General features: G+C 39.8%; 7 protein-coding genes across 8 annotated transcripts; 4 read left to right on the forward strand and 3 right to left on the reverse strand.

Moving 5' to 3' along the window:
* Positions 1 to 318: 318 nt before the first annotated feature.
* Positions 319 to 1,234, forward strand: LOC144212692 (alpha-crystallin B chain-like). Its single transcript, XM_077740775.1, has 3 exons — positions 319 to 580; positions 689 to 811; positions 880 to 1,234. The coding sequence occupies exons 1-3, from the start codon at positions 401 to 403 to the stop codon at positions 1,072 to 1,074; spliced, it is 498 nt and encodes a 165-aa protein (XP_077596901.1). The 5' UTR covers positions 319 to 400; the 3' UTR covers positions 1,075 to 1,234.
* A 264-nt stretch (positions 1,235 to 1,498) lies between these two features.
* mia (MIA SH3 domain containing) lies at positions 1,499 to 3,954 on the reverse strand. 2 transcript variants are annotated; one of them, XM_077740777.1, is made up of 4 exons: positions 3,767 to 3,954; positions 2,113 to 2,246; positions 1,873 to 1,983; positions 1,499 to 1,795 (listed from the first exon to the last, which is right to left on the reverse strand). In XM_077740777.1, the coding sequence occupies exons 1-4, from the start codon at positions 3,792 to 3,794 to the stop codon at positions 1,772 to 1,774; spliced, it is 297 nt and encodes a 98-aa protein (XP_077596903.1). In that variant the 5' UTR covers positions 3,795 to 3,954; the 3' UTR covers positions 1,499 to 1,771. The 2 variants fall into 2 exon arrangements, with proteins under 2 accessions (XP_077596903.1, XP_077596902.1); XM_077740776.1 differs by lacking the exon at positions 3,767 to 3,954 and adding an exon at positions 2,307 to 2,539.
* On the forward strand, positions 2,807 to 7,769 carry bicdl2 (BICD family like cargo adaptor 2). The gene is made up of 10 exons (XM_077740778.1): positions 2,807 to 2,959; positions 3,639 to 4,063; positions 4,528 to 4,743; positions 4,908 to 5,024; positions 6,060 to 6,206; positions 6,386 to 6,532; positions 6,800 to 6,874; positions 7,087 to 7,169; positions 7,244 to 7,358; positions 7,453 to 7,769. Exons 2-10 carry the CDS (start codon positions 3,818 to 3,820, stop codon positions 7,621 to 7,623), a joined length of 1,317 nt encoding a protein of 438 aa, XP_077596904.1. The 5' UTR covers positions 2,807 to 2,959; positions 3,639 to 3,817; the 3' UTR covers positions 7,624 to 7,769.
* A 356-nt stretch (positions 7,770 to 8,125) lies between these two features.
* Positions 8,126 to 11,475, reverse strand: LOC144212691 (mitochondrial import receptor subunit TOM40B). The gene is made up of 10 exons (XM_077740774.1): positions 11,332 to 11,475; positions 10,739 to 10,936; positions 10,594 to 10,661; positions 10,413 to 10,505; positions 10,229 to 10,330; positions 9,577 to 9,682; positions 9,367 to 9,489; positions 9,196 to 9,272; positions 9,024 to 9,126; positions 8,126 to 8,962 (listed from the first exon to the last, which is right to left on the reverse strand). The coding sequence occupies exons 2-10, from the start codon at positions 10,920 to 10,922 to the stop codon at positions 8,820 to 8,822; spliced, it is 999 nt and encodes a 332-aa protein (XP_077596900.1). The 5' UTR covers positions 10,923 to 10,936; positions 11,332 to 11,475; the 3' UTR covers positions 8,126 to 8,819.
* A 178-nt stretch (positions 11,476 to 11,653) lies between these two features.
* Positions 11,654 to 14,547, forward strand: fdxacb1 (ferredoxin-fold anticodon binding domain containing 1). Its single transcript, XM_077740771.1, has 5 exons — positions 11,654 to 12,054; positions 12,132 to 12,288; positions 12,527 to 12,730; positions 12,815 to 12,973; positions 13,056 to 14,547. Exons 1-5 carry the CDS (start codon positions 11,883 to 11,885, stop codon positions 14,233 to 14,235), a joined length of 1,872 nt encoding a protein of 623 aa, XP_077596897.1. The 5' UTR covers positions 11,654 to 11,882; the 3' UTR covers positions 14,236 to 14,547.
* A 296-nt stretch (positions 14,548 to 14,843) lies between these two features.
* Positions 14,844 to 19,136, forward strand: alg9 (ALG9 alpha-1,2-mannosyltransferase). The gene is made up of 15 exons (XM_077741320.1): positions 14,844 to 15,034; positions 15,514 to 15,649; positions 15,888 to 16,022; positions 16,094 to 16,164; positions 16,306 to 16,394; positions 16,475 to 16,610; positions 16,677 to 16,764; positions 16,841 to 16,946; positions 17,230 to 17,352; positions 17,425 to 17,579; positions 17,648 to 17,777; positions 17,860 to 18,007; positions 18,144 to 18,273; positions 18,349 to 18,479; positions 18,595 to 19,136. Exons 1-15 carry the CDS (start codon positions 14,895 to 14,897, stop codon positions 18,716 to 18,718), a joined length of 1,842 nt encoding a protein of 613 aa, XP_077597446.1. The 5' UTR covers positions 14,844 to 14,894; the 3' UTR covers positions 18,719 to 19,136.
* Positions 19,137 to 19,508: 372 nt separating this feature from the next.
* Positions 19,509 to 23,728, reverse strand: layna (layilin a). The gene is made up of 8 exons (XM_077740903.1): positions 23,513 to 23,728; positions 23,377 to 23,397; positions 22,411 to 22,714; positions 21,509 to 21,666; positions 21,393 to 21,434; positions 21,262 to 21,321; positions 21,061 to 21,157; positions 19,509 to 20,790 (listed from the first exon to the last, which is right to left on the reverse strand). The coding sequence occupies exons 1-8, from the start codon at positions 23,589 to 23,591 to the stop codon at positions 20,094 to 20,096; spliced, it is 1,458 nt and encodes a 485-aa protein (XP_077597029.1). The 5' UTR covers positions 23,592 to 23,728; the 3' UTR covers positions 19,509 to 20,093.
* Between the last annotated feature and the right edge of the window lie 856 nt (positions 23,729 to 24,584).

Here is a 24,584-nt window from a genome sequence, read left to right on the forward strand (position 1 = left end):
GACAGGGGCATTTCCTGGGTAGAGAACATCGGCAACATCAGCAGTATTCTGAGCCAATGTCACCTCATGACCAGACTAGATGGAGAATCAGAGAGAGAGAGAGAGAAAAAATGGAGAGACACTAATTCACCATTGGAAGGATCAAACAATGAGGGCAGTGGTGAGACAAACAGTTGACATCATTGTTCCAGAAAAATCAAGCTTTTGGCAGGGTCACTGTACCCGTGGGCTGTTATGGTTCGGTGTGGGGGGGATTGTGGACAGAGTTGCTCAGGATGGGATGGGATGTGTGGGTAAAGTAGTATAAATGTGCAGCGGGAAAGCACAGTGAGCACCCATCTGAGACCAAGTGTCAAACTCGGACACCTCATCGTTATTTCATCTCATCCGGATAGTCACCATGGATATTCCTATTCAGTACCCCTGGTACCGCAGGGGATTTCCATACCGACGTGCTGACCTGTCCTTGGGCGATTCGCCGACCGATTGGCCCCTCGTCTGGCCTTTCCCTTGGTCCTTTGCTTGGATGCGCCCAAGTCTCATGCGTTGGTTAAGCTGGCCTGAAAATGGACACAGTGAGGTAAAGTATCTAAACATGCATCATTTTCAAGGTTTTTTTTTTTCTTTAAATTAACTAGACACTTCAGGATTCTTAGTCTTACAAAGAGGTTTGCTGTCCAATTTGTAGATGCATGTGGAAAAGGATCGCTATGTTATTTACCTGGACGTGAAGCATTTCTCACCAGACGAGCTGAACGTCAACGTCAGCGATGAGTTCATCACAATACACGCCAAGCATGAAGATAGACAGGTCAGTGAAAAGGTCGCAACTCAACTTATAAACACTGATGTGATTGAATTCCGTTCTCGACTCTCCAGGATGACCACGGCTACGTGTCAAGGGAGTTCCTGCGGAAGTACAAGCTCCCCCCCGCCGGAGTGTCTTGCGCTGATATCACCTCCAGCTTGTCGTTCGACGGCGTGCTGACAATCACAGTGCCAAGGTCTTCACCTGGCCCCGAGCGCAACATCCCAATCTCCTGTGAGGATGGAACAGCCAAGCAGAAAATGTAGAGTGAAGTTAACGTGCCTCTGACGCAGTTTCACTACTAATCATCACTACTAAATTCTGCATGTGTTTGTATTTAGCCTGTTTTGTGGGCACATGTATAGGTGGGTAGGCCATGTCTAGATTCCTGCAAAGAACCTTCTAATAAACCAGTATCTAACTTAATTTAGTATTTTTTTTTTGCAGAGAAAAGGCCTAAAAATGCAAGGAATAACTTGTATTTTTTTCTGTGTGAGTGCACTTAAGTCCAATAGAGTTAAAATAGACCTAAAAATGCTCCGTATTAATCTTTGCAAATGCTGAGGACACCCCAGTGTATTAACACAATACATAGAATAAATATTGGGTTTATTCTTAGAAAAGCCAAGTTATTGTTTTATTAATGATAGAGTCATTGATTTAAATGTAAACACACATGACCTATAGGACTGATTTTAAAAAGTGATGTTTATTTTCAGTTCTCTTAAAGAACATGCCTTTAAGAAAATGTTAGAATAACGTGTGGAAAAGTGCTATGTTAGAAAAGCAAGCATTATCTACTGCTCGTCAATTTGGAAAAAGTTCTGCTTTGTGCAACAGTTCCTAATACGATTCTACGAAATGCAAACTGTGAATTGGATTCTGCTGATGGCCTAGTAAAGTGGCTGCTGCAAAAAGTAAAGTAAATGGCAAAACGTGTTTTCTTCCTTGATGGAAGCCATTTCAGTTACAGTAAAAGTCCCATTTCTGAAATCAGAAAGGAAAATAGAAAATAAGAACCACCATCAACCACATAGTTGTGTAGCGTATGTGTGTTCACCCACAGTTGTTTTCACTTCGGTGTTAGCCGGTTCCAGAGCCTGAACCTCTTCCACAACAGAGCTGGGAAAGTGACCAATCCGAGCTTCTTGTCCCCCATAATAGGAATCCTGAACCTGGAAGTATAGGACAGGTGATATTTTAATCATGAAAATTCATAGGACTGCCATTACAATTGTTATTACACCAAACTTGGACTAAACAGTACTACTACACTATCTATTAATAACACAAAATCTACTCACACTGCCTGCCCAGAAGAGGTTGCCAGTGTCCTGAAGCATGGCATAGACATAAACAAGTTGCCCCTGTCTGATGGAGATGAACCTGCAGTCTCCTGGGCTGTAATCCTGCACGGCACGAGCAATCAGGATAGCATCTGTGCAGAAATGGAAAAGTCAGTCACAGGAAGACTTGACTCAAAACAGTGGGTACCTACAGCTACATTCCGAGTCAGCACAGCGTTTTCTAGCAGAAAGTTTAGGCATCTGTCTTCCAGCGTCCAAGCATGGCAACAAAAGGCAAAATGAGAATAACAGAAATAATTTGCAAGGCATGTTTGCACCCTCTATGGCCTCCTCCTTGTGAGCTTTATCCTTTAGTAGGAGATGTTATGATGCCGCCCACTATTTGTACTGCCTCCATCGCGTGCCCTTGCTGAAGAACGACTTACACAGAAGTCCTTTGAAAAGCTTTCAAGTAGGTAAACAGGAAGGGTGAGGGGGTGTTGTGGATGGTGGGGCGTGCAGATTTGACAAACTGTTGCTTGTTTTCTGACCTCCACCCGCCCTCATGTTTGTGCCAAACTGGTCCAGGGGGCTCACACTAGAGTAAGTATTTCTTTGAGGCCAGTCTTGGGTTCGTTTCATCTTTGTTCATCCACTAGATGTCAGACTTTCTGGACATCTTTTGCTGCTTTCTCCCTGATTCTTCCACACCTCTTTTCCTTACAAGAGGTGGAGCTTCTACCTGTATTTACATATGTGCACTGCACTGCCAAGGGAACCAGCACAACCTCTCCTGTGCAAACACACACTCACCAAACAGGAAGACTATTATTCTTTGGCTTGAGTTGCCAGTGAGGACGCTCAGGTAAGACTGTTTTTTGGCTCTCTAAGTTCAATTGAAGGATAGTGTGACTGACATTAGACTATTTTTGTCTATCTATTGGAATTAGAATGAGAAATATGCCAATATTAAGGATTATTGTGGTTCCAATCAGAGAAAACTGGGAATAAGGAACAGGCTGCATGGTTAGAATGATAAAAATTAAACACAAGTTCTTCAAATTAAGTTTTGATTGACTTGCTACTTTATTGTTGTGTTTGTCAATATGGTACTGAGTGGTTTATATGAATATTTTGCCTGCTTTACAATCCCAAACAAAGGGGGAAAACATAACAAACTATTCATTCATAACACTCACGTTGGATAATATCGCATGCCAAAAAGGCAAATTCACGCTTTGTTATCAGAAACTATATCTTTGAAAGTCAATGCCATGAAAATGGCTCAATCAGATCAGCAAGGATTGAGTAAAGGTTTTTTTTCTTGTGGAAACTTTTGTTGACCTATTGGGCAGGAAAAATTGGAACTCTGCGAGTGAATCAAAACAATGCCAGCAGTATTAGTGGATGTGGAATTTCGGACAGAACGTGACAAAGGCGACTCTCAGACAAAGAAGAATAGAGATTAGGTGACTAGAAAACAGCCAGAGGGAACCTTCATGTTTTCTGCCCTATATTTATACTTGTGTTCTTGTCCCAAACAGGATAAGACTGGGGAATAACACCAGCGTCAGGACCTTTTGGTTTTCAATAGAGAGCAATTCACGAAGACTAATTGAATAACGATCAAATCACTGCTGTGAAGGACTTTTTGGGGGGTTTCCCCACTTACCTGTCATTCCTAGGACAATGTTTTCCATCTGACGCCTGCAAACACGATATCATGCTCAGCCCGAGGAAGAACAGTGTCCCTTCTCCCAGCCTGGAGGACTCTTTTTTCCCCCTTTCGTCCTCCTCCTCGATCTCGCTCTCCTTTGCCATGCCAACGGTGACTTCAGATCCCAGGAGCATCGACAGCAGGGGGGACATAGAGACGGACTTGATTCTGGCTGCAGAGCTAGGACAGGCTCTGCTGGAGAAGAATGAGGAATTGGCCGCTGCTCTGGAGGAGAAAGAAATAGAAGTGGAGGTAAATGTATTATTCAATCTCCAATATTGTCTGTGGTTTTCACCCAAGTGTAGCTTTTGGTTCAAAACATTCAAGTGGTTTTATTCCAACCCATCATTAACATTACTGTAATAACACTAAGCTTGTGAGTAGCTACCAGGAAGCAAAATATTAAAACACCACAAAGAATCAACTAGTGCAGCTATGCAATCGTAGCAAATCTTTAACACACTGAGAAACACTGTTAAGCAAAATGATCCAAACGGCACAATATTTTAATTAGAAATGCCCCTATGTTAAACAGCTCAGTATTAAATTACATCAAATTGGTGGATTAATGCATTGGTATATGAGTATCTCATATTGGAAACAAGAAAAATATTAATATATGTCTATGATTACGACAGTCAATTTAGTTTAGATGGAATAAATCTTGCAAAAAAATCCATGTTTTTGAAAATGAAGTGTTGCATTGAATTTTTCAGATGTTACAGCAACAGAAGCACGTTATACAAAGAAGAATGGAGATGAACGAACTAGCATCTGGGCAGAAAGAAGCCGAACTGAATGGAGATTTGGCCGCTTTGCGATCCGAATTAGACCGCCATCACTCTCAGGGACGGGACCGGCGCAGAGATGAGAGTGAACAACTAACCCAGTTATCCAATCATAACCAACGCTTAGTGGAACAGCTATCAGAGGTGTGTTTCACGTCACCACCCATCGAGCGGGTTTTAACACTCCGTTCTTGACGTTGCACTCATGGCACCAGACGAGGCGGAAGGAAATTCAAAAGCAAAAGCAATGTCGTGGAACTGGTTTTTGGAGTTGTCAACTTTTCCACTTTGATACCGTACCTTTGTAGGCTGTGACGCTGGAACATTCCTTGAGGACTGAGATTCGCACGCTGAGAGAAGAGATGGACGACTCCTCCTTTAGCCGCAGTATCAGCTCCACGCAATTAGAAAACACTCTAGCCGAGGTAGAAATATCACTGACACACCTTTATAAGCATATTATGTAAAGTCTCCTCTTTAGAAAGCAGAACAAAAGTCTTGAGTATTGCTTTCCCCACACTGTCCATAATGGAAAAATTATCTTAATATTAGAAACTACCAAAATGCAACTTGGGATGGCAGTTTTGCTGTAGGGTGACACTATATATAATATAACATAGTATATATATATTTCTATATATATATATATATATATATATATATATATATATATATATATATATATATATATATATATATATATATATATATATATATATATATATATATATATATATATATATATATATATATATATATATATATATATATATATATATATATATATATATATATATATATATATATATATATATATATATATATATATATATATATATATATATATATATATATATATATATATATATATATATATATATATATATATATATATATATATATATATATATATATATATATATATATATATATATATATATATATATATATATATATATATATATATATATATATATATATATATATATATATATATATATATATATATATATATATATATATATATATATATATATATATATATATATATATATATATATATATATATATATATATATATATATATATATATATATATATATATATATATATATATATATATATATATATATATATATATATATATGGCTGTCAATAATAGAATAGACTGGTATGGCTATAAATGTGGTTTTTCTGTTGGGTGATACTATATATAATATAATATAATGTATATATGGCTGTCAATGGAATTGACTGGTATGGCTATAAATGTTGTGAGTCCTATGGACTGTCAATAGCACCCCGAAAGATAGTATTTTTTTGTGGTTTAATGTTCAATTTGAATGGAAAAGCCAATGGGGAGCAGAAAAATACCATATATAGAAATCAACAGGAGTTAAATAAAAAAAATTGTATGAAACACTACCTCTTAATTCATGCTGAAACTTTTCACTCTACAGAGTCGAGTTTTGAAGGGGCGCCTTTGTCACATGGAAGCCCAGCTCAAGGCTTCCCAGGAAGACAGCGACAGGCTACGCTCTGAGCGGGACACCATGAGGGACAGAGTGTCCGAGCTGCAGGTGCAACTGAAGGAAAAAGAGGCAGAGGTAAATAAATGGCCGGCCTGGGACAATGGGTGCTCAAATTATAGCCATTGGGTGGTCTTTGTCTTCACTCACCCCCCTCACTAATAACGGGGTACTAACACACAAAGTCAACCATTGTACTGGTAGACCTCGGAGTGTAATATGTCACTCACTGTGTGTGTGTGTGTGTGTTTGTGTAGTTAGAGCAGGAACAAGGGGTGGTGTTTGAGTTGCGTACCATAAATCGCTCTCTGCAGAAAAATGCCCTGAGCCTGGGAGAAGAGAGCGCCCTGGACATTACGCATACACAACCTCTATCGCTGCTTAGTGAAATTCAGCAATCCCAGGTACATAAAGTGAACACACACACACATACACAAAAAGCTCCCATTTCTATTCTCACTGCGTACTAACCACTAATAAACAGTTGCGCTTTTGCTGAATTTTGAATGCATTGACCAATGTACACCTAAACCACCTAATATTTTGTTGCATCTATGAAATATGTATGCATGCCCATCTATGGAGGTATATGTATATGTATGCTTTTATTGTTGAATCAAAATAGGTTGCAATTAGGACCTAAATCTACCCCCCTACCCTATAATCTACAGGCCAAAGATGCACTACTATCCCACTCTGTGGCATTACAAGCAAGAGATGATGAAATAGCAGCACTGAAAGAGGAGGTTTGTAAAAACTTCATTTATCACTACACTCAATCACATTCAATTACAACAAAAATAGTGCTGCAATGTATGTATATGTCAAATTGCCTTATTGAACAAGTTCCCATACACAAATGAGCAAGATCACATATAGAATACTTTTATGAGAGTGCCCTTTTCCATGTGTTGTTATTATCTCACATGACTGATTTTTTATATCCACCCCGTCTCAGTTGCAATCCCAACGAGTAGAACTGGAATCACTGAGAGAGGAAATCAAGCCATTTCAGAACAGACCAGGAGCGCCAAGTTATAGGTAACAACACTACACGCCATGTGGCTAAAAATATCCTACTTGATAATTATCATGGTGAACTTACCTATTTCCAGTTTGCTCGAGGGTGAATTTGCCACGGTGCGGCAGGAGAAGGAATTATTGACGAAACAGCTTCTCAACACCATCCAACACAAAGTGGCGCTCTCCCAAGAGCTTGATGCTTGGCAGGTAGGCCTAAAATAGACTGAAATGTATACAGTAAGTGGGCAGCATAATGCTACAAAAAAAAATTGGATATTAAGTCTGACATTTTGTCTGGCAGGAGGATATGCGCTTGGTGATCAATCAACAGGTGCTGCAGAAGGAAGAGGACAGATTAAAGGCAGTTGAACAAGAGCGAAGGAGCTCAGGAGGACTCCAGAGAAGCAAGTCTCTCAAATTGAAAGGCGAAGGAGGAAAAGGATTTTTCTCATCTCTTTTTAAAGACAAATAACACATGAGATGAAAACATCCATGTTGATCAGAAATAGCATTTTCTAACATAAGCAAGTGTACAGTTTGTATAAATATTTGTATTTATGAATGTACAGCAAACATTTATATGCCTTTGTATTAAAATATTATTTGGGATCCCTTGTTTTAGGTTGGTGGTATTATTTCACAGGCTTCAACAACATAACAATGTCTGTTTTGTATGTAGATTTAGATTTAAAAATCCAATTAAAATGAAATGAACATTTCTTTCTAATGTAAACAAATGAACGCATTAAGCCTTTTGAATAAGAAATTGTTTTCAGGCAATTTGAATCCACTTTTCAAATCAGATATAAAAAGATAATACCACGACTGTAAAAAAATACATAGTTTGACAAAGAATTGCAGTATTGTTGATTAAAATATATATTTTTTGCAGTGACTAATACAGCCTTAGTATTGGATGTAAGTGCAGATGTTTTGTCCTGTGCAGTGATTGCTCGAAAAATTAAACGATGATATACAATAGAAATAAAAGCGTTTAATAATCCAATTAAAAAATATACACACCTTTCCACATGGCTTTGTTAAAAGGATAAATAACAATGAATACATAAATAATGACCAGAGCATGCAAATAGTGCATGAAAAGAAAAGTACTGTACAAACCTGTATAATTCATTAATTGGTCCTCACATATACTGCTTTGGATGCATTTCTTTCCCATTTTTCAACATAAACTATATTGATTTAAAAATCCACAAACATTTTATTGCTGTTTGTGTTTTTCTTTTTTTTGCACAAAGGCCCAAAAAGTAGGAGCTGCTCAACTAATTGTGTTTGACTTTGTTGTTGCTAAAACAAAACATATTTATGATCTAGATATGGTTGTATTATTAAATCAGAATTTTGCGGCACACATTAATAGAATAAATAAATAAATAGCATTGTTTTCTTCTTAGAAACTTGCCATCAGTATTTCTGCATAACTGGACAGCAACAAAATATAAAATAAATAATCCCCTTTGGTTTCAGAGGTAGATCGAATTGAATTCAGGAACTTTTCTCAAATTCTAGACCATAATAGGCTGCTCTTTTTCACATTTGACTCAACAAAAAGGATTGAATCAAGACTGAGTCCCTAAAGCAGTTTCTGGGACTCCCCCCCTCAACATTACAGTTGTCAATGTCATTCCAGGATTTAAAAAAAGAAGACTAATGTCCCACATTGACACCGAGACCTACTTGGAGCTTGTCACCACGGTGGTTGACAAAGGCGCCCAAAATTAGAGTGGCAGGGAGTGGGCTTAATCGTTTCTCCAGCACTCCACCAATGATACAGCGACTGTTTATCATACCTGCAAAAAAATGGCATGAACAATCTTTAAAAATTCTCATGGCAATCAAAACAAATCATACCTCGAAAGACCATGTTAGCCTCAGGTAGTTCCATCTGGTATCCAAATGAGGTTGTTGTCTCCTGAGTTCTGGTACTGGCTTCAAATTCCACTCCTACTTGGATCTAGTAGCCCATAGAGCATATCCATGCATTAGTACTGAAAGTTAGATTAAATGATGTCAGATCCAATACCTGCTTGTTGGCTCGGTGATAGTAGCTAGCATGAGCTCCTCCTTTCCCAGCATTCAGTGTCGCCACCCAATTTGGTCCTAAACACAAAGAGGGACAGAAAGTTCTGTGAGATCCTTCAACGGTTGAATCAATATTACGGCTACATTTACTTAATTCACAAGGAAATCCCACTTGAATACTGTCCAGCCAGTGTGAGGATTCCACCCTCTTCTGCTCTGCCTCGGTGGTAGACCAGTTCACCTCCTAATACCAGATTAGAGGACACACTTTGTAGAAAGTGAGCCACTAGAATAACTGTGTGGGGAAAGGATAAACAATGTTGAGACACAATGTAGCTCTCAAGTTGGAGGACAGTGACCCTGGCTCACATTAAAAGTGTACCTGATTCTCTAAGAACATCCGGATTAGCCACGGTCACTGCAGCAGTGAAGTCACTCCCCCTGTACTCTGTTTCAAACTGCCATGTTACAAACTGGGACTGCTGGGTCTAAATTGAAATGTAAAATGTGGTATCATTAAAAAAAACAAAAAAAATGTTTTATCCAAGAGAGACAACATAATTCCGTATTTTTGGACTTCAACTGCAATTCAAATGAAGTTTTATGTCAATTTTATAAATTGAAGGTCTTACTAGAGCAGGCGACTTTAAAATGAGAGCAAATTATATTTTGGACAACAAATAATTTTAAAAAGTGACAGACAAAATAATGCACTTCGATGCTATTTATTTTTCCCTTCCTCAGCTGCCAAGGCCTCACCCACTCAAAAAAATTCCAAACGGAAGATGTCATACCCAGAATAAATTGCATCTATTGTGTTCAGCTAGCACACTATCCAGGATCATTTTCTTTTTTGGAGCTTGTTACTATTACACTATAATACAGTTACACTACAACAAAATAGTTATTAAGTCAATCAATACAACCACAATTCATACATAAGAAGCTATGAATTCTGTAGTGCATTGTTAATTTGGGGAAAACATAAAATATTTTTAAAAATATAATCTTTTTTTTTTTTATTTAGTTTTTACCTGAAAGACCGATCTGGCTCGTACACGTTCAGTCAGATGCAGCAAAGCATGAGCATTTAGACTGCCCGAGGAATCCATCTCACCGATCAGTGCGGGAGCATCCTGGAGGTTTATAAGGCATCAATATACAACTTGTTTGTATCTATACAACACATACACATTCACAATTGTGACTAATGTTTACTTTGTCTTTGCTGTAATCGTCAGACTGCAGGTGCTCCACATGAAATCGATAGTATGAAGGACTGACAGCACTTAGGTGGAGGGTATGACTAACCTGAAGACAAACACATCCATGGTTGTATTACTAAATTCTAGTTACATCTGAGAAAAATTCCAATTGAATGAAAAGTGGCGAGCATCACCTTAAAGAAGCTGCTTAGAGTTTTATTGACAATCATCTTGACTCCCTCAATCTGTTGAGGAAACACATCTGGGAGGAGGAGAAGAATATGGATGAGGGTAAGCGAGATGGAAAATGAATGAATGAAAATGGCATTTTAAGCAAACCTTTGCAACTTCTGTGAAGAGAGTGAAAACTGCCTGGGTTAGGTAGACGTCCATCTCTCCTCTCCCAGCGTGGTGGGGTGTACCAATGAGCAGGATGTGCATCCCACCGTGAAAGAGGGGGGTCCGTAGAAAAAGGCCAGTTCTGATGGCCCGCACCGGGAGACAAAGCCAGAACACTGCCCATGGGGGCTGCAAGACCTTTTAGAAGAAAACAGTCTTTCAAAATGACGCACAACCATCACGTTTGGAATCACTAGGTGCACATTGCATCACAAAAATGAGTTACATTAAAATGACCCCCTAAAGTGATGTGGATTCACCATTTTATGTTAGGTGCAGGGATACTGAGGAGAAACGCAAACAAACATGACCACAATAAGATCCGTCCAATATTGATTAGTGCAAGTGCTTTCTGAAAATTAGCGTATTGACAAATATAATAACAAAAGGGTATCATTCACTGAAAGGACACATGGAATGATGCTCTCATCTTATGCACCTGATACAGTACGGTTAGCTTGCATGACCTTAGCATCAACAAAAGTGGGCGCTTCTGCATCCTTTTTTCATAGTAACGTTTCGGATTTTTATACCTTAAATTTCAGGGAGAAATCGGGAACGATTCATTGGAAAATCAAACAAAATTCGGCAGAGAACGAAGATTCTTTGGGAGTGGGATGAAGGAACTGATCCTCCAGCTGTTGTGTGTCACTGGATTAAATGTCCCTTGGAAAAAAATGACCGCTGCACCCCATCTGTCAGATGCATTTATAAAAAATATATATTTTTATTTATTTATTTAGAAAACATAAGTATAACGTGTTTATGTTTGTGTACTTTCTGAAATGATTATTTTTTCATTGAGAAATTAACATAACATGTCTTGTTTCTTACCGGACAACTATAGTCGTAACGTGATAAGAACGAAGGCTTTGGATGAGAAGATTAATCACGATCTTCCGAGAGATCAAGCCCGTAAATCTTGATAAGGTTGAACTATTTTTGGGTAAACTAAACGATCAATTGAATTTCTAAAACAGCAACGCTCCCACGTAGGTATCCTTTGCAATAAGAAGAGAATTACTTTTAGAAAGGTGCAAAATCCTTTTTTCTGGAGAGGGCAGTGAACTATCAATTTATCATCATGTCGCGTTCACAATCAGTCTTGCTGGTGGGAGAAGGGAACTTCTCGTTTTCTGCAGCTCTGTGTCACTTTTCACCAGAGGTGAACGTTACTGCCACTTGTCTGCAGCCGCAGGAGGAGGCAATGCGGCAGGAATGTGCATTCAATAACACGCAAAGCATCAAGGACTCAGGTAAGCATTTGTTTTGTTGCTCCTAAATAGCTCCTGTGCTGTTGCCTATGCCACATTTGCTTGCTTTTATGTTGCAGGCGGAAGAGTGCTTTTTGAGGTAGACTGCACAAAGCTGGAAGAATGTGCATCCCTCAAAGGGCATATATTTGATTGTGTGGTCTTTAATTTTCCTCACTGTGGGAGAAAGAGTGGTGTTAAAAAGAACAGGCAACTTCTCAAGGACTTCTTTCTCAGGTAAAAATTGGCTTCTTAATTGCATTATGGATTTGCAGTGCAGAAGAGACACCGTTGTATAAATAATTGGAAGGCTTGATAGTGATTGAGTAATGGATTCATTATTTATTTTTAAAATTAAATGATGTGCAGTGAAATACTGTTTTGTAGACAATCCTGCACCCCCAAAATCACAAAATAATGTTGCCAAGAAATTACTAGATATCCCTAATTTAAACCTTTGCGTCCTTGCTTGCAGTTGCACTCAAGTGTTAGCTGAAGACGGAGAGGTTCACGTTTCCCTGTGCAATGGACAAGGCGGCACACCCGCCGACCAGCCCAGACGAGAGCGACACAACAGCTGGCAGGTGGTCGCTATGGCAACAGAGGCAAATCTCATCCTTAGTGATGTCCGCCCTTTTGAGAGCGAGAAATACCAGGCCTACAAATGCACGGGATACAGGTAAGATATAAAGGTGAGTGTTCAATAAAAACATGTTCTTTTCATGTGGGATTGGAATGTAGGTTTAACATTTTAATTCCACAGGAGCCAGGATAAAGGCTTCCATTTGGAGAATGCTTTGCTCCACGTGTTTACTCGCAGTGTCCCCTTCAGCTGCCCTCGAGTGTTAAAAATGGAAGAAACTTTGGAAGAAGTGACAATCCAGTACAACATTCCTGCAGAGCTCAGCGATTACATGTTTCGGTATCATGTCCTCTCCAAAAAAAAAAATATTTTCTCCGAAAACTACCATTCAAGTTGTTTACTATGTTTTGTGTGTTCTCAGGGGCTTTCTCACCTCCGATTCTGTCCATCCTGTCAAATTGGTGCAAGATTTTATTCTTGAAAGACTGCAGGAAAAGTGGATGGTCGCCATGGTGACAGAGACTCTCCCTCTCCTCCTCACAGCCAAACAATTGCAGTTATGCTGCTCCGACATCGACCCTACGCTTATGTATCTGATTCACGCGTGTCAGAAAGAGATGAGCACAGAGGCTTGTAGTAACACTACCAAGGAGTTGGAAGGTGAGGATAGATTGATTGCAAAGCCAGCAAAAAATGTCATGAATTGTAAAGGAGTTGAAGAAATTAGGTCTTTATGCTCCTCTGATGTTGACCTTGAGGAAGAAACTGCTCTTTATATATTGCGCCCCTCACTGTGCACCCAAATAGAAGCCCTTGTTGCTAAAAAAGAAGAGTGGACTAATGGGGAAGAAGAAATGAAAAATAGGAATATAAAGGGAATCAAACTGGAGAATAATGGCAACTGTAAGACAAACTTACTTGGTATCAGTGGTGTTGTGTTCCAAAATATTCCGGTCAACCACTGGGGTCTTCCGGCATTTCACGAGCTCTTGTTAACTGGTCTTCTTCCTAAAAAGTATGAGCCACTCAAAGTTCTTGAACAAAGTTTGGGTGATCTACTCACTCCTTATGGCATCTCCATGGATACCAAGCAGGAAGGTCTACACCTGACGGCACAGCCCATGGGATTAATCGGCAAAGTGCTCTCAAGTAGCACAAGTGACGTCAGCCTCCTCAGTGTCACTGTGACTTTAAATCTGGACCTCCTCGCCGTACTGATGTTCTCAATTCCAGACTGGCGTCTGCTCTGGTCGCCCGACCCACGCTTCTCGCAACAGTTTGTGCTCCGTCCGACTCCCGGGACACCCTTCACCACGTATTCTCTCTTCCCCGAGGTCTACAGTTTCGACATCAGCTTTTGGACGGGCTCGGCGTGGGAGAACCAGAAGTTCCACAGCTTGGTCCGAGAGGCCTCTTGTGGGACTGTGGAGCATATTAAACTTATAGATAAGTTCTCGCATCCCGATTTGAGCCAGACCAGCTATTGTTACAGGCTTATTTATCACTCTCACACACATGCATTGTCACATAGCCAAGCCCTTCAGTTTCACAAACGTTTAGAGACATTATTGTCCTCATCTTTGAATTTCATTATCAGGTAACACTTGGAATCCTTGACTTTGGCTATAAGAGGTTTTATATTTTAGAGGCGTTTCATTTAATAATTTAGGGGTTGCAGAGAATGTAAAAAGTACACCAATGCATCTGTTTTATCATTCATATATTTATTAGACAACATTATTTATTATCTGAGTCAGAGACCAAGTCAAAATGACAGAACAATGTGAATATGTAGTTTGCATATGCGTGTTTCATCCATAAATTGTAAATTGCTCCACATGAGAAATGTGAGGAAGAGCAATATTGTACTATTGTACAGTCATTTGTATACAATAAATGATATTTTAAAGGAATGGATGGTGTGTTGTCTTTACAATCCACATATGACATTGATATGAAGCATTTTGATAGATTTCTTTGTGTAATGGACAAAGTGCAAAACATATGCATTCAAAATCATTAAAAAGGGATAGTAGATAAATAGAGGGTTAATATGCTATACTTTTCACTCTTTTTTTATGTTGGAGAGTTATTGCTTACGTGTTTTATTATCAAACTTACATGATAAATTGAATTGAATGCTTTTATTGCCATTATATACGAGTATACCAAACGGACCAATCAGAGGCTCTCGTCTGTGTCCCGAGCCGAACATTGACGGAAATACACGAAGGTCGAGTCAGGAGGTCCGTCAGTAAACATGGCGGCGAAGGCGCCTCGCCAGCGAAAAGGGCGAGGAATCAGACAAGATGCAAATAACGTCACCGGATCCACAGAAAATCGGACGCCTAAAGAGGAAAAAGGAGGTGATGAGAGTAAAGCCACAGAGATCCGGCAAGAGTGAGTAAAGGGAAGGGACGAGGGACAGTTGACATGCCGCTGTTGTATTGTGCGTCTGCGGGTTGATCACTGACAGCTTGGGATGGGAAGCGGCTGCTTAAATAGCAGTTTCGTGACAAAATATTTCTAATCCTCTCTCTAAACCAGTGGATCTTAACCTTGTTGGAGCTACCGAACCCCGCCAGTATCAGATGCGCATTCACCGAACCCTAACCCAACCCTATATTCTTACTCTAACTATACACCTAACCGCCTACCCTAACCCCATCCCTAAACCTAACCCTAGCCCTAATTCTAAGGCTAAACCCTAACCCTTTTAACAACAACCCTAACCCTATATTCTAAGGCTAAACTTACATCTAAGCCTAACCCTAGATTCTAACTCTCACCTTACATTCTAACCCCAACTTTAACTCTAATCCTAACCCTATATTCTAAACTAAACTAAATGTCGACCATGTTTATGGTTTTTTTTTTAGGTCAATAAGTCGTGGTGGGCAAGTGTGGGCCCCTGAAGGTTCCACTGCATTTAAATGTCTGCTTTCAGCACGCTTCTGTGCAGCGTTGCTTAGCAACATTTCTGACTGCGATGAGACCTTCAACTACTGGGAACCTGTAAGTAATACATCTAATGATGCATAATAATAACTTATTGTGAAAAATGACATTTTAAATATCTTAGATTTGAATAAGCCCATGAAATCACCCATTTGCACTTGCACTGACACATAATATCCATTCATTTTCTGAAGTACTTTATCCTCACAAGGGTCATGGGGGGTGCTGACTATCCCAACTGACTTCGGGCACTCCTGATACTTCTGTAATAGTTGTGATGACTCTTTTCTGACAGATGCACTACCTGCTTTATGGCACAGGAATGCAAACATGGGAATACTCACCGCTATACGCCATCAGGTCCTACGCTTACTTGTGGCTTCACGCGCTGCCGGCCTGTTTGCACGCCCATGTACTGCAAACGAGCAAGGCAAGCGTTCCTCGGTGTATACTATCACACTAGAACATGTGCTAGTTGTAACCATTTGCTTTTCCTTGCAGGTGTTGGTATTCTACTTTGTACGCTGTGTCCTCGCTTTCTGCTGCTGTGCCTGTGAGCTTTATTTTTACAAGTGAGTTCCAACATTCATTGATGATTGTTCTTAACTGCAGCAGTTGGAAGTAGAATTTATCTTTCTACCGAATTAAAATGAAACAACACTGGCTATGGAGACTAATAATAACTAATGGCATTGAACACTTTTTGTTTCTAGGGCCGTTTGTAAGAAATTCGGTTTGCACGTCGGTCGCCTGATGCTGGCTTTTCTGGTCCTGAGCACCGGAATGTTTATCTCGTCTGCAGGTTGTTAGAATTCTTCTAGTTTATGACATTGCTAGGGGATTTTCTTCATCTCATCTTCTTTTCTTTCTTTACTTCTACAGCATTCCTGCCCTCCTCCTTCTGCATGTACACAACACTTGTTGCAATGACAGGGTGGTTCCAGGACTCCACGCCGTTAGCCATCATGGGCGTAGCGGGCGGTGCCATCATTGGCTGGCCATTCTCCGCTCTGATTGGGTATTCCTATTTACCAAAACAACCAGTCATACGTTTTTTTTAAATTACATTTTAATGCATTTGCAGGCTTCCAATTGCATTTGACTTACTTGTGATGAAGAGGCAGTGGAAGAGTTTTATCACCTGGTCTGCTATTGCTTTGCTGATATTGCTGGTAAAACAAATGAAAAATAATTATAATAAGCACATCGCCAGTGGGAAATAATGAATTTTTGTTTTTCTTTAATCAGGGTCCTTTAGTGGCAGTGGACTCTTTCTTTTATGGCAAGCTAGTGGTGGCTCCGCTCAATATTCTACTTTATAATGTCTTCACACCACATGGACCTGATCTGTATGGTAATTAACACCTATTAGAAATAGATGTGTATATATAAAAATGTATTTATATATGTTTACATAGCCTAGTGTTAAGTAAGCAGTGGCATCATGCCCATTTATGACTAATCCACTTTAATTGACCTTGTTTTTACGATGAACCTTATAAAAAGACAGTTTGCCAGATGCAGTATTTATTAGACATCTAGAGAAAGTATGCACCAAATATAATACTATGTTTGCTTCCAACTGCTATTCGTTCTTCCTTCTATCCTACAATGTTTTGTGTTGGGTTTCTTCACAGGTACAGAGCCATGGCACTTTTACTTTATGAATGGGGCCCTGAACTTTAATCTCTTGTTTGTTCTGGCCCTCTTTTCCCTGCCCCTCACTGCTCTCATGGAGACCCTTCTGCACAAATTCAATGGTGAGTCAGTTTGGGGAGATTTTTGTGAGTAAATGATTCCCCTTTAAAAGTAGGTCATGTGTTTTTCTGCAGTGCAGAACCTGGGCCGTCCCTATTGGCTGACCCTGTCCCCCATGTACTTGTGGATGTTGATATTCTTCACCCGACCTCACAAAGAAGAGCGCTTTCTCTTCCCCATTTACCCTCTCATCTGCCTCAATGGCGCAGTGGCCCTCTCATCCTTACAGGTGGGTTTTCGTTTTCCACTATTGTGTCCGATGGGCAGCTAAAGTCATTGTTTTTTTTCTTCCTGCAGAAATGCTACCACTTCCTATTCCAGCGCTACCGACTGGAGCATTACACAGTCTCCTCTAATTGGCTGGCACTTAGTGCCGTTGTCGTGTTTGGGGTCGTGTCTCTCTCTCGGTCCGTGGCCCTTTTCAGAGGTGGGCCCATGTTGTGGCACTTTATAACTTTGCGTGTATACTCACGTTTTACTATCTCCTTACTTTTCTGTACATCCCACAGGTTACCACGCCCCTCTCGACCTGTACCCAGAGTTCCTCCGCATCGCCAAAGACACCACTTTACACTCAGTCCCCGAAAGCAGACCAGTTAGTGTTTGCGTGGGCAAAGAATGGTATCGCTTCCCCAGCAGCTTCCTTCTTCCACCCAAGTAAGGATTTGCAAATCTGAGGTTGGACCAACTAAATTGTCCAAATGTTCTTCCACATTCTAATTATTAATTTTCCTGAACAAGTTTTTGAATTGCTAATGAAGAACTGTCAACATTTTCTCTCCCCAACTCCCAGCTGGCAACTACACTTCATCCAAAGCGACTTCAAAGGTCAACTCCCCAAGCGCTACGCTTCAGGTCCTCAAGCCACCAAGATCATACCTGTAGATATGAATGACCAAAATCTAGAAGAGCCAAGCAGATATGTACGTAATCCCCACCACAGCATGGAATCAATCTCATCAGTTGATGACAAATGTCTTAATTTTACCTCTATCCAGGTGGACATCCGACACTGCCACTACTTGGTAGATCTCGACACAGAAGAAGAAACACCATTGGAACCACGCTACGCAGCCAATAAGGAAGAATGGAACGTCATTGCTTATAAGCCTTTTCTCCAGGCTTCTAGGTATTTCTCATTCACATCCTGCATACAGTAGATATGTCTTATTTTGTATTATTGTTTTTTTTATTTGTATATATATCTACCATAATTGTGTAAAATGTGCCTGTCTGCTTTATAGGTCCTCTCCATTCTTCAGAGCGTTTTATATCCCATTCCTATCAGACCATCACACCAGCTTCAGGCGCTACGTCATCCTCAAACCGAGACGGCAAAAGCAGCCTCGCTCGCGGGGCCATGGCTGACCTCTGAATTCTTTCGCCCAAGTAAGACATCCATTCCCCCTTGACCTGACACAGATGCATACGTACATGTTTTGAAGTGTGTGTCTCAAGAGATGAAGAACCCTTTAAGAACATTGCGTGTGTTTGTGTATGTGTATTCATTTGAAAAATCATTCCAGTGGATGCTTAATAGCAAGAAACTTGTTTTTTTTTTTAAACTGAAGCAGTTTATATTCATGTTTCCCTTCATCCCGGACCTCAAAATGGTGCCTGGAAGAAAAGCCGTATTTGAATCATGTCATTAAAATAGTTTCTTAAAGTATTGGGGGTGAGGTGAGAGAATGAATGTATGAGATTAATTTAAGTCTGATGTGTTATAAAAGAATAATGTGACTGTGAACACAATCATTGTTTTTAAATAAAAATAACCACACGACCATCTGATTTGTTTATTTCGTTAACAAACATACAAAGCACAGTGGAAATGAAGACATTACACTGCTTTACAAATATTTTAACATTCCTTCATAACATGCTGCGAAATAAATGAGCTACCTCACCAATCACAAGCATTATGAATCAAAATAGACTTTGTCGGACCAAAATTCCCTTCTACTGTGCCACTGTACAATTCTACATAAACACAAACAATGCACATTTTTACCCTGTTTACAGGTACAGCACACATTAGTGAGATTTTAACAGTCCATGCAAAAGGCCATTTCACTTTTTTAAAGTCACTAGTTTGAAATGAACAGAAATAAAATGCTTCATGCGAACACTTTATTTCTCCTAAAAGTCTTATTTCTATTGTTGGTTTAGGTTCATTTTACAGAAGCTCGAGTCATTAACAAACTGCATTTTCTCTGAGAATTGTTCAGTGCATGCAACACCGTAATGATCATACTTAAAACTCATCCTGATTGCCGTTTTATCAATTCATAACTTGTCCAAACAGTGAATCTACTGTAGTTATTTAACATGAACTGATTGGGAATACCTCCCAGTCGAAATGGGTTGAATGTCTATTACCGTCATTGGCACTAATGCGATTATTCACTATCAGTCCTCTGATTTAAAATGGATTTAATGTCTATTTTAGTCAATTTGTCCTATTTATGTAGAATTTCAGGGTTCTTATAGTGGAGCAACCATCATCCATCACACCCATGGTTTCTTTAGACTTCAACTACTAACATCTTTCTGAATGGGGGAGGCATGTAGCAGAAATTTTCATTATTGGAAAAAATATATATACATACAGTTAAAAAAAAAGGTCATGTTCAATTACTGTATATTTCCCCCATTTACATAACCATGTACAACCACACGCAAGCAACTTTTTATCATCCACAGTAAGCTTGATGTCAACACACACACACACATGTACATGATGTCAGTACTTCTCGCTGTCCAGCCATTGTTGTTCATCCAAGTATCTCTTTCCTCCATTTAGATTGAAGCCACTTTTATAGCCATCCAGCGTGGCCTGGTAGGATTTCCGCCCTCCGTACGTTCCCAGGATGCTTTGGTAAGAGTCCACTTTCCCATCGTTGTTGTACGTCTGGTACAGATCCGCCTTGACGGTGTCACCTCCGGCCGTCGTTTTGGGCTCATAGAGCTCCCTCTTCGCCGCCAGTATATCATCGAATAACTCGTGGTCCCCGTAGGCGCCGCCATTACCGAAATGCTCACTCTTAGTGGTACGGCGGTTCAGACTGCGCTCGTAAAACAGCCCAGGTCGAGCCAGAACCCCGTCGGCCGTGTCCTTCTTTGGTGGACGGCCTAAGCTGCAGTTGTAGAGGTCCCGCGTCCCTCGGCGGCCTAAGCTGAGGTCGTTGAGGTCATAGTTGAGGAAGCAACTCTCGGTGCTGGCCAGAGTCACGAAACCGCTTTCGGTATCGCGGCCTCCGAGGTTGTCGTAATCCCCCGTGGGGGTGTCGGGAGACGAGCAGAGAAAGGATGTGTTTTTAGTGTGGGGTCGTGTCGATACCAAGTCGTCGTCTTTTTGGGAGCGAATCATGTTATACACGTCCGTCGGAGAGGCGCCGGATTCCGTCAACGTTACTTCGGATTTCTGCTTTTTCGTCCGTCTGTCGGGAGGAAAACAAATAAACACTGTGGGGGGAGAAAAAAAATCATTGCTGGAAATAATGAGGTCAATCAGGGTGTTAGACACAAATCAATTTAGAATGGCGCCTTGTTTATGCCAATCCAAATGCAGATTAGCTGCTTTGTGATCGATAGAAATGCATTATTGAAGTTCAAATTAAGGTCGAAGACTTTGTGTGCCCTGCCAGCACGTTTTTCATTTTGGATGTGTGCAGTTATTGATTGATAGGTCAAATTTATCGAATCCTCACCTTGCGACGAGCATTTTGAAGCAGCAAACACAAGTTACCGTCAGCAGCAGTAGAATGAGTGGAATTGTGGGGATGATAATGTAGATCACATTCATTGCTAAGACAAAATGGGACATAATATGACAATGGTGTCAATATGTTTCATTAACTAAATAATATAAGTAAGGCTTGGGGGGGGGGGGGTGGGTATAATTGACTAACCTGTATTTCTCTTTGCACTGTGATCACTTGGATTCCATGGCACAGATGAGGGGAAAATGTCTATAAGGATAAAAAAAACACCATTAAGATCTTTAAAGATTAAAAATCCCGTTAAAAAGAATGCATTTTACCTGCATGTGTCGAGTTAGGAGGTGATGAAACACCTGACTTTTCTGGAGAAAGAAAACAGAAGAAAAAGTGTAAAGTAAGCAGATTCAAATACTTCAAATAAGCATGCGAGTTTGACCTGCTGTGTATTTGCAGATGAAATTGTGCTTAGTTTCACAGTTGTCGTCATTCCACTGGAACATGTAAAGACCACCAAGGCTGGGGGGAGCGGACGGCTGATGATACATCACCACACACACCTCATAGCCGCATGATGGCTCATCCGAATGCCAGTTCCTGTACACACACATATACACACACACACACACATACACACACACACACACACACACACACACACACACACATACACACACACACACACACACACACATACTGTCATTCAGCTCTCTTTTATTAAGCCTGCTCGGATAAAACGAATTCAATCTGGTGATAAATCTTTCTCTCTCGGGGGTAGTAATGTCCACTTTTACTGTAATTGTTTAAGAGAGAGCTATTGATCTTATCGAATGGCCATTTTGGGGGCTGTCATTTGGTACTATAGTGCAATACATATCACCAGAGACATAACATAGCGAGAAGTACTATATTTAAAAAAGGAAAAACTGCAATTCCATTAGACTGTGTGCGTGAATGGTAATAGAAAAATGGAATTAAATGAAGAGTATTCATTCTAAGAGCACTATGAAGATGAAATCCGGACAATCTGATTGGGTGTAATCACAGTTTGCATGACATCATAATTGGGGTTCTGTGTTGTTTCTGATAGGACAAACGCATGTTTTTTAGTCCTATACAAAGTTCAATGATTAGCACTGCTAAACATTCTATAACATTAAAAAAGGTTATTGTTTGTGCAACTTTTATAGCTATTGAGTGTTTACAGAAGACTATCTAAGTTAAAAAAAAAAACAAATATAATAATAGGCTTTAGATGGAATAGATACGTTTCTTTTTATCCCAAATGTCTCCCTTGTAATGGCAGTCAAAAGGTTAATATACATCCTAAATCAAACCTACCTAAATGTAGACTTTGTGCCATCTAACCAGCGGTACTGCGATGAGCATTCACTACTGCCGCTGCTGTCCTCGTCGCCGTGGTTACGCCGGAGCCCGATCCAGAAGTCTCCATCGGTCGGCCTCAAATCTGCAATGAGCTGTTCGATGGTCTTCTGCTCGGATGCCGACTCCACGCTCAGCAGCTGCCCGCCGTCCCGACGGCAAGCCAGGTCGGCATCGGCAAAATTCAACCTCCGCCGCAACTCGGAGAAGTAAGCAAGCTTGTAACAAGGCCTGTTGTTTCCCGCTTTGCAAATGCGCTGACCTATCAACAGTCAACACAAGATAGTCACAATTTTGACTATAGTTTTTCTAGCTATCCAATATATTTCGGTCTAACTAATAGATGCTCTTCCACCAAGTGGTAGAAGTTCTCAACTCAGATAAATTTGGGGAACATTGATTCCAAAATAATCAGTTTTAGAGTAAAAATAATGCTCGATTTTCTGTCCACCTGATTAAGTGCAACACTCTAAAATGGGACAAAATTAAATGTTTAATAAGTATGTGCTCATGATGCAACTACAGAATGAAAAAAACGTGCAATGGAAATGTAGTTCAGTTCCTTAAATATCAATTCCATACAACTTAATTTTGAAGTTGATGCTAATATCTGTACATGTATTGGATGCTATATTCGTCACTGTTAATTATATACGTGGCAAGCAAAATCCAAAGCTACACTAGTGAAAACAGTGACAGGATAATTTCATTTGGGGAAAAATATTTTGAAATTCTAACTACTCCTAATTAAACATGCAAAATATTGTTAAATCTTAACATGCTTTGCATGATCTCGGATCTCACAGTTGTAAAATACATAGTCAAACTTGTATCTTTCTGACAAAAGTCAACATATTATTGTTGTTGGTGTACTTTTGACTTGCAAGTGTATCTAATAGTGCAAATGCTATATCTGCTACTTACCTCTAGTTTCGAATGCATCCACTTTTAGGAACCCAGTATCAAGAATGGCATCAGGCAAGAAGAATCCCATCAAAAAGCAATCCACAAGTAAGTTTTGGCAGTAGCTGCATGAAATTTTTAAGTGTGTAGGACTTACCTGTGATGAGGCTTGTGGCTCCTGATGTATTAAAACATAAAATCAAGAAGTGGAATAATAATATGGCAAGCATCTCCATGGCTTCTGGTATCTGACTTAAAGTAGAGTTATACTACTTAGAATGTCATATCAATGTCACTCATTGAGCATCTCATCAGCCAACACTTGATAGAGCGACGGGACGCTCCAAAAATGTTCAGATGAAGAAATAAAGGAGTCAGGTCCTCCTATGTGTGTTACAGTTTGTGTGTGTATGTGTTAAAGAAGGAGGAGCAGGCAGGATGGGGATGAGAGAGGGGCAGTGCGTGCCAGGGAGGGGGCTGTAATCTGTTAAGAGCAGTCTTAATGATCGTCAGAGGAGGCGGCATTGATCGCAAAGACATCTAATCATGCAAGTGCTTCTCATTGTAAACGCTGACATGAGGCAGATTTCATTCCTGGCTTTATGACTGCTGCTTTAAGGGATTATCATTACAAAAGTCTTACATGAAAATGATATGCTATAATTTCATCAGGACAGATTTTTTTGGGGTAATGTGTTGCTTCACCATGAGGATGATGTAATTTTTTTGTGTTTTGTAATTGGCACATAATATGTAGTTGGAGTTTTTATGTCAATGGATTTTGTATTTTATAAAGGATGGGATTTTTGTTATGATTTGGCTTGGTTGATGGAATTGAAAAACTGTTATTAGTTTGTATATTTGCTGTAAATATTGATAGGATAGCCAATGGTGAAATAAGTAGGATAAGATTATTTGTTAGTGCATGAAGTTTTGTATGTCTGATTTGAGGATTGGTGACTACCGCATCATTATTGTAGCTTTGTTTCCAGTATTAACCGGCCATATATTGCAAGTTCTGTAAGACTCCATTCAAACTTACCAATAAGATTACAAGGATCAGCAACTAGCACTTTTCTCAGCACAAATGGAGGAAAAAAGGAATCTATGCACTTATTGATGGGAGTAATTTCTAAAATGGACTATAAGGTTGATTTAGTAGCAGCCCAGAGACAGATCAGCCAGAGTTTGAAGAAGTAGGATGCTTCATCAGGAATCTGCTGTGTGGG

This window comes from Stigmatopora nigra, chromosome 19 (assembly GCF_051989575.1).
Source record: "Stigmatopora nigra isolate UIUO_SnigA chromosome 19, RoL_Snig_1.1, whole genome shotgun sequence".
Taxonomy (NCBI): domain Eukaryota; kingdom Metazoa; phylum Chordata; class Actinopteri; order Syngnathiformes; family Syngnathidae; genus Stigmatopora; species Stigmatopora nigra.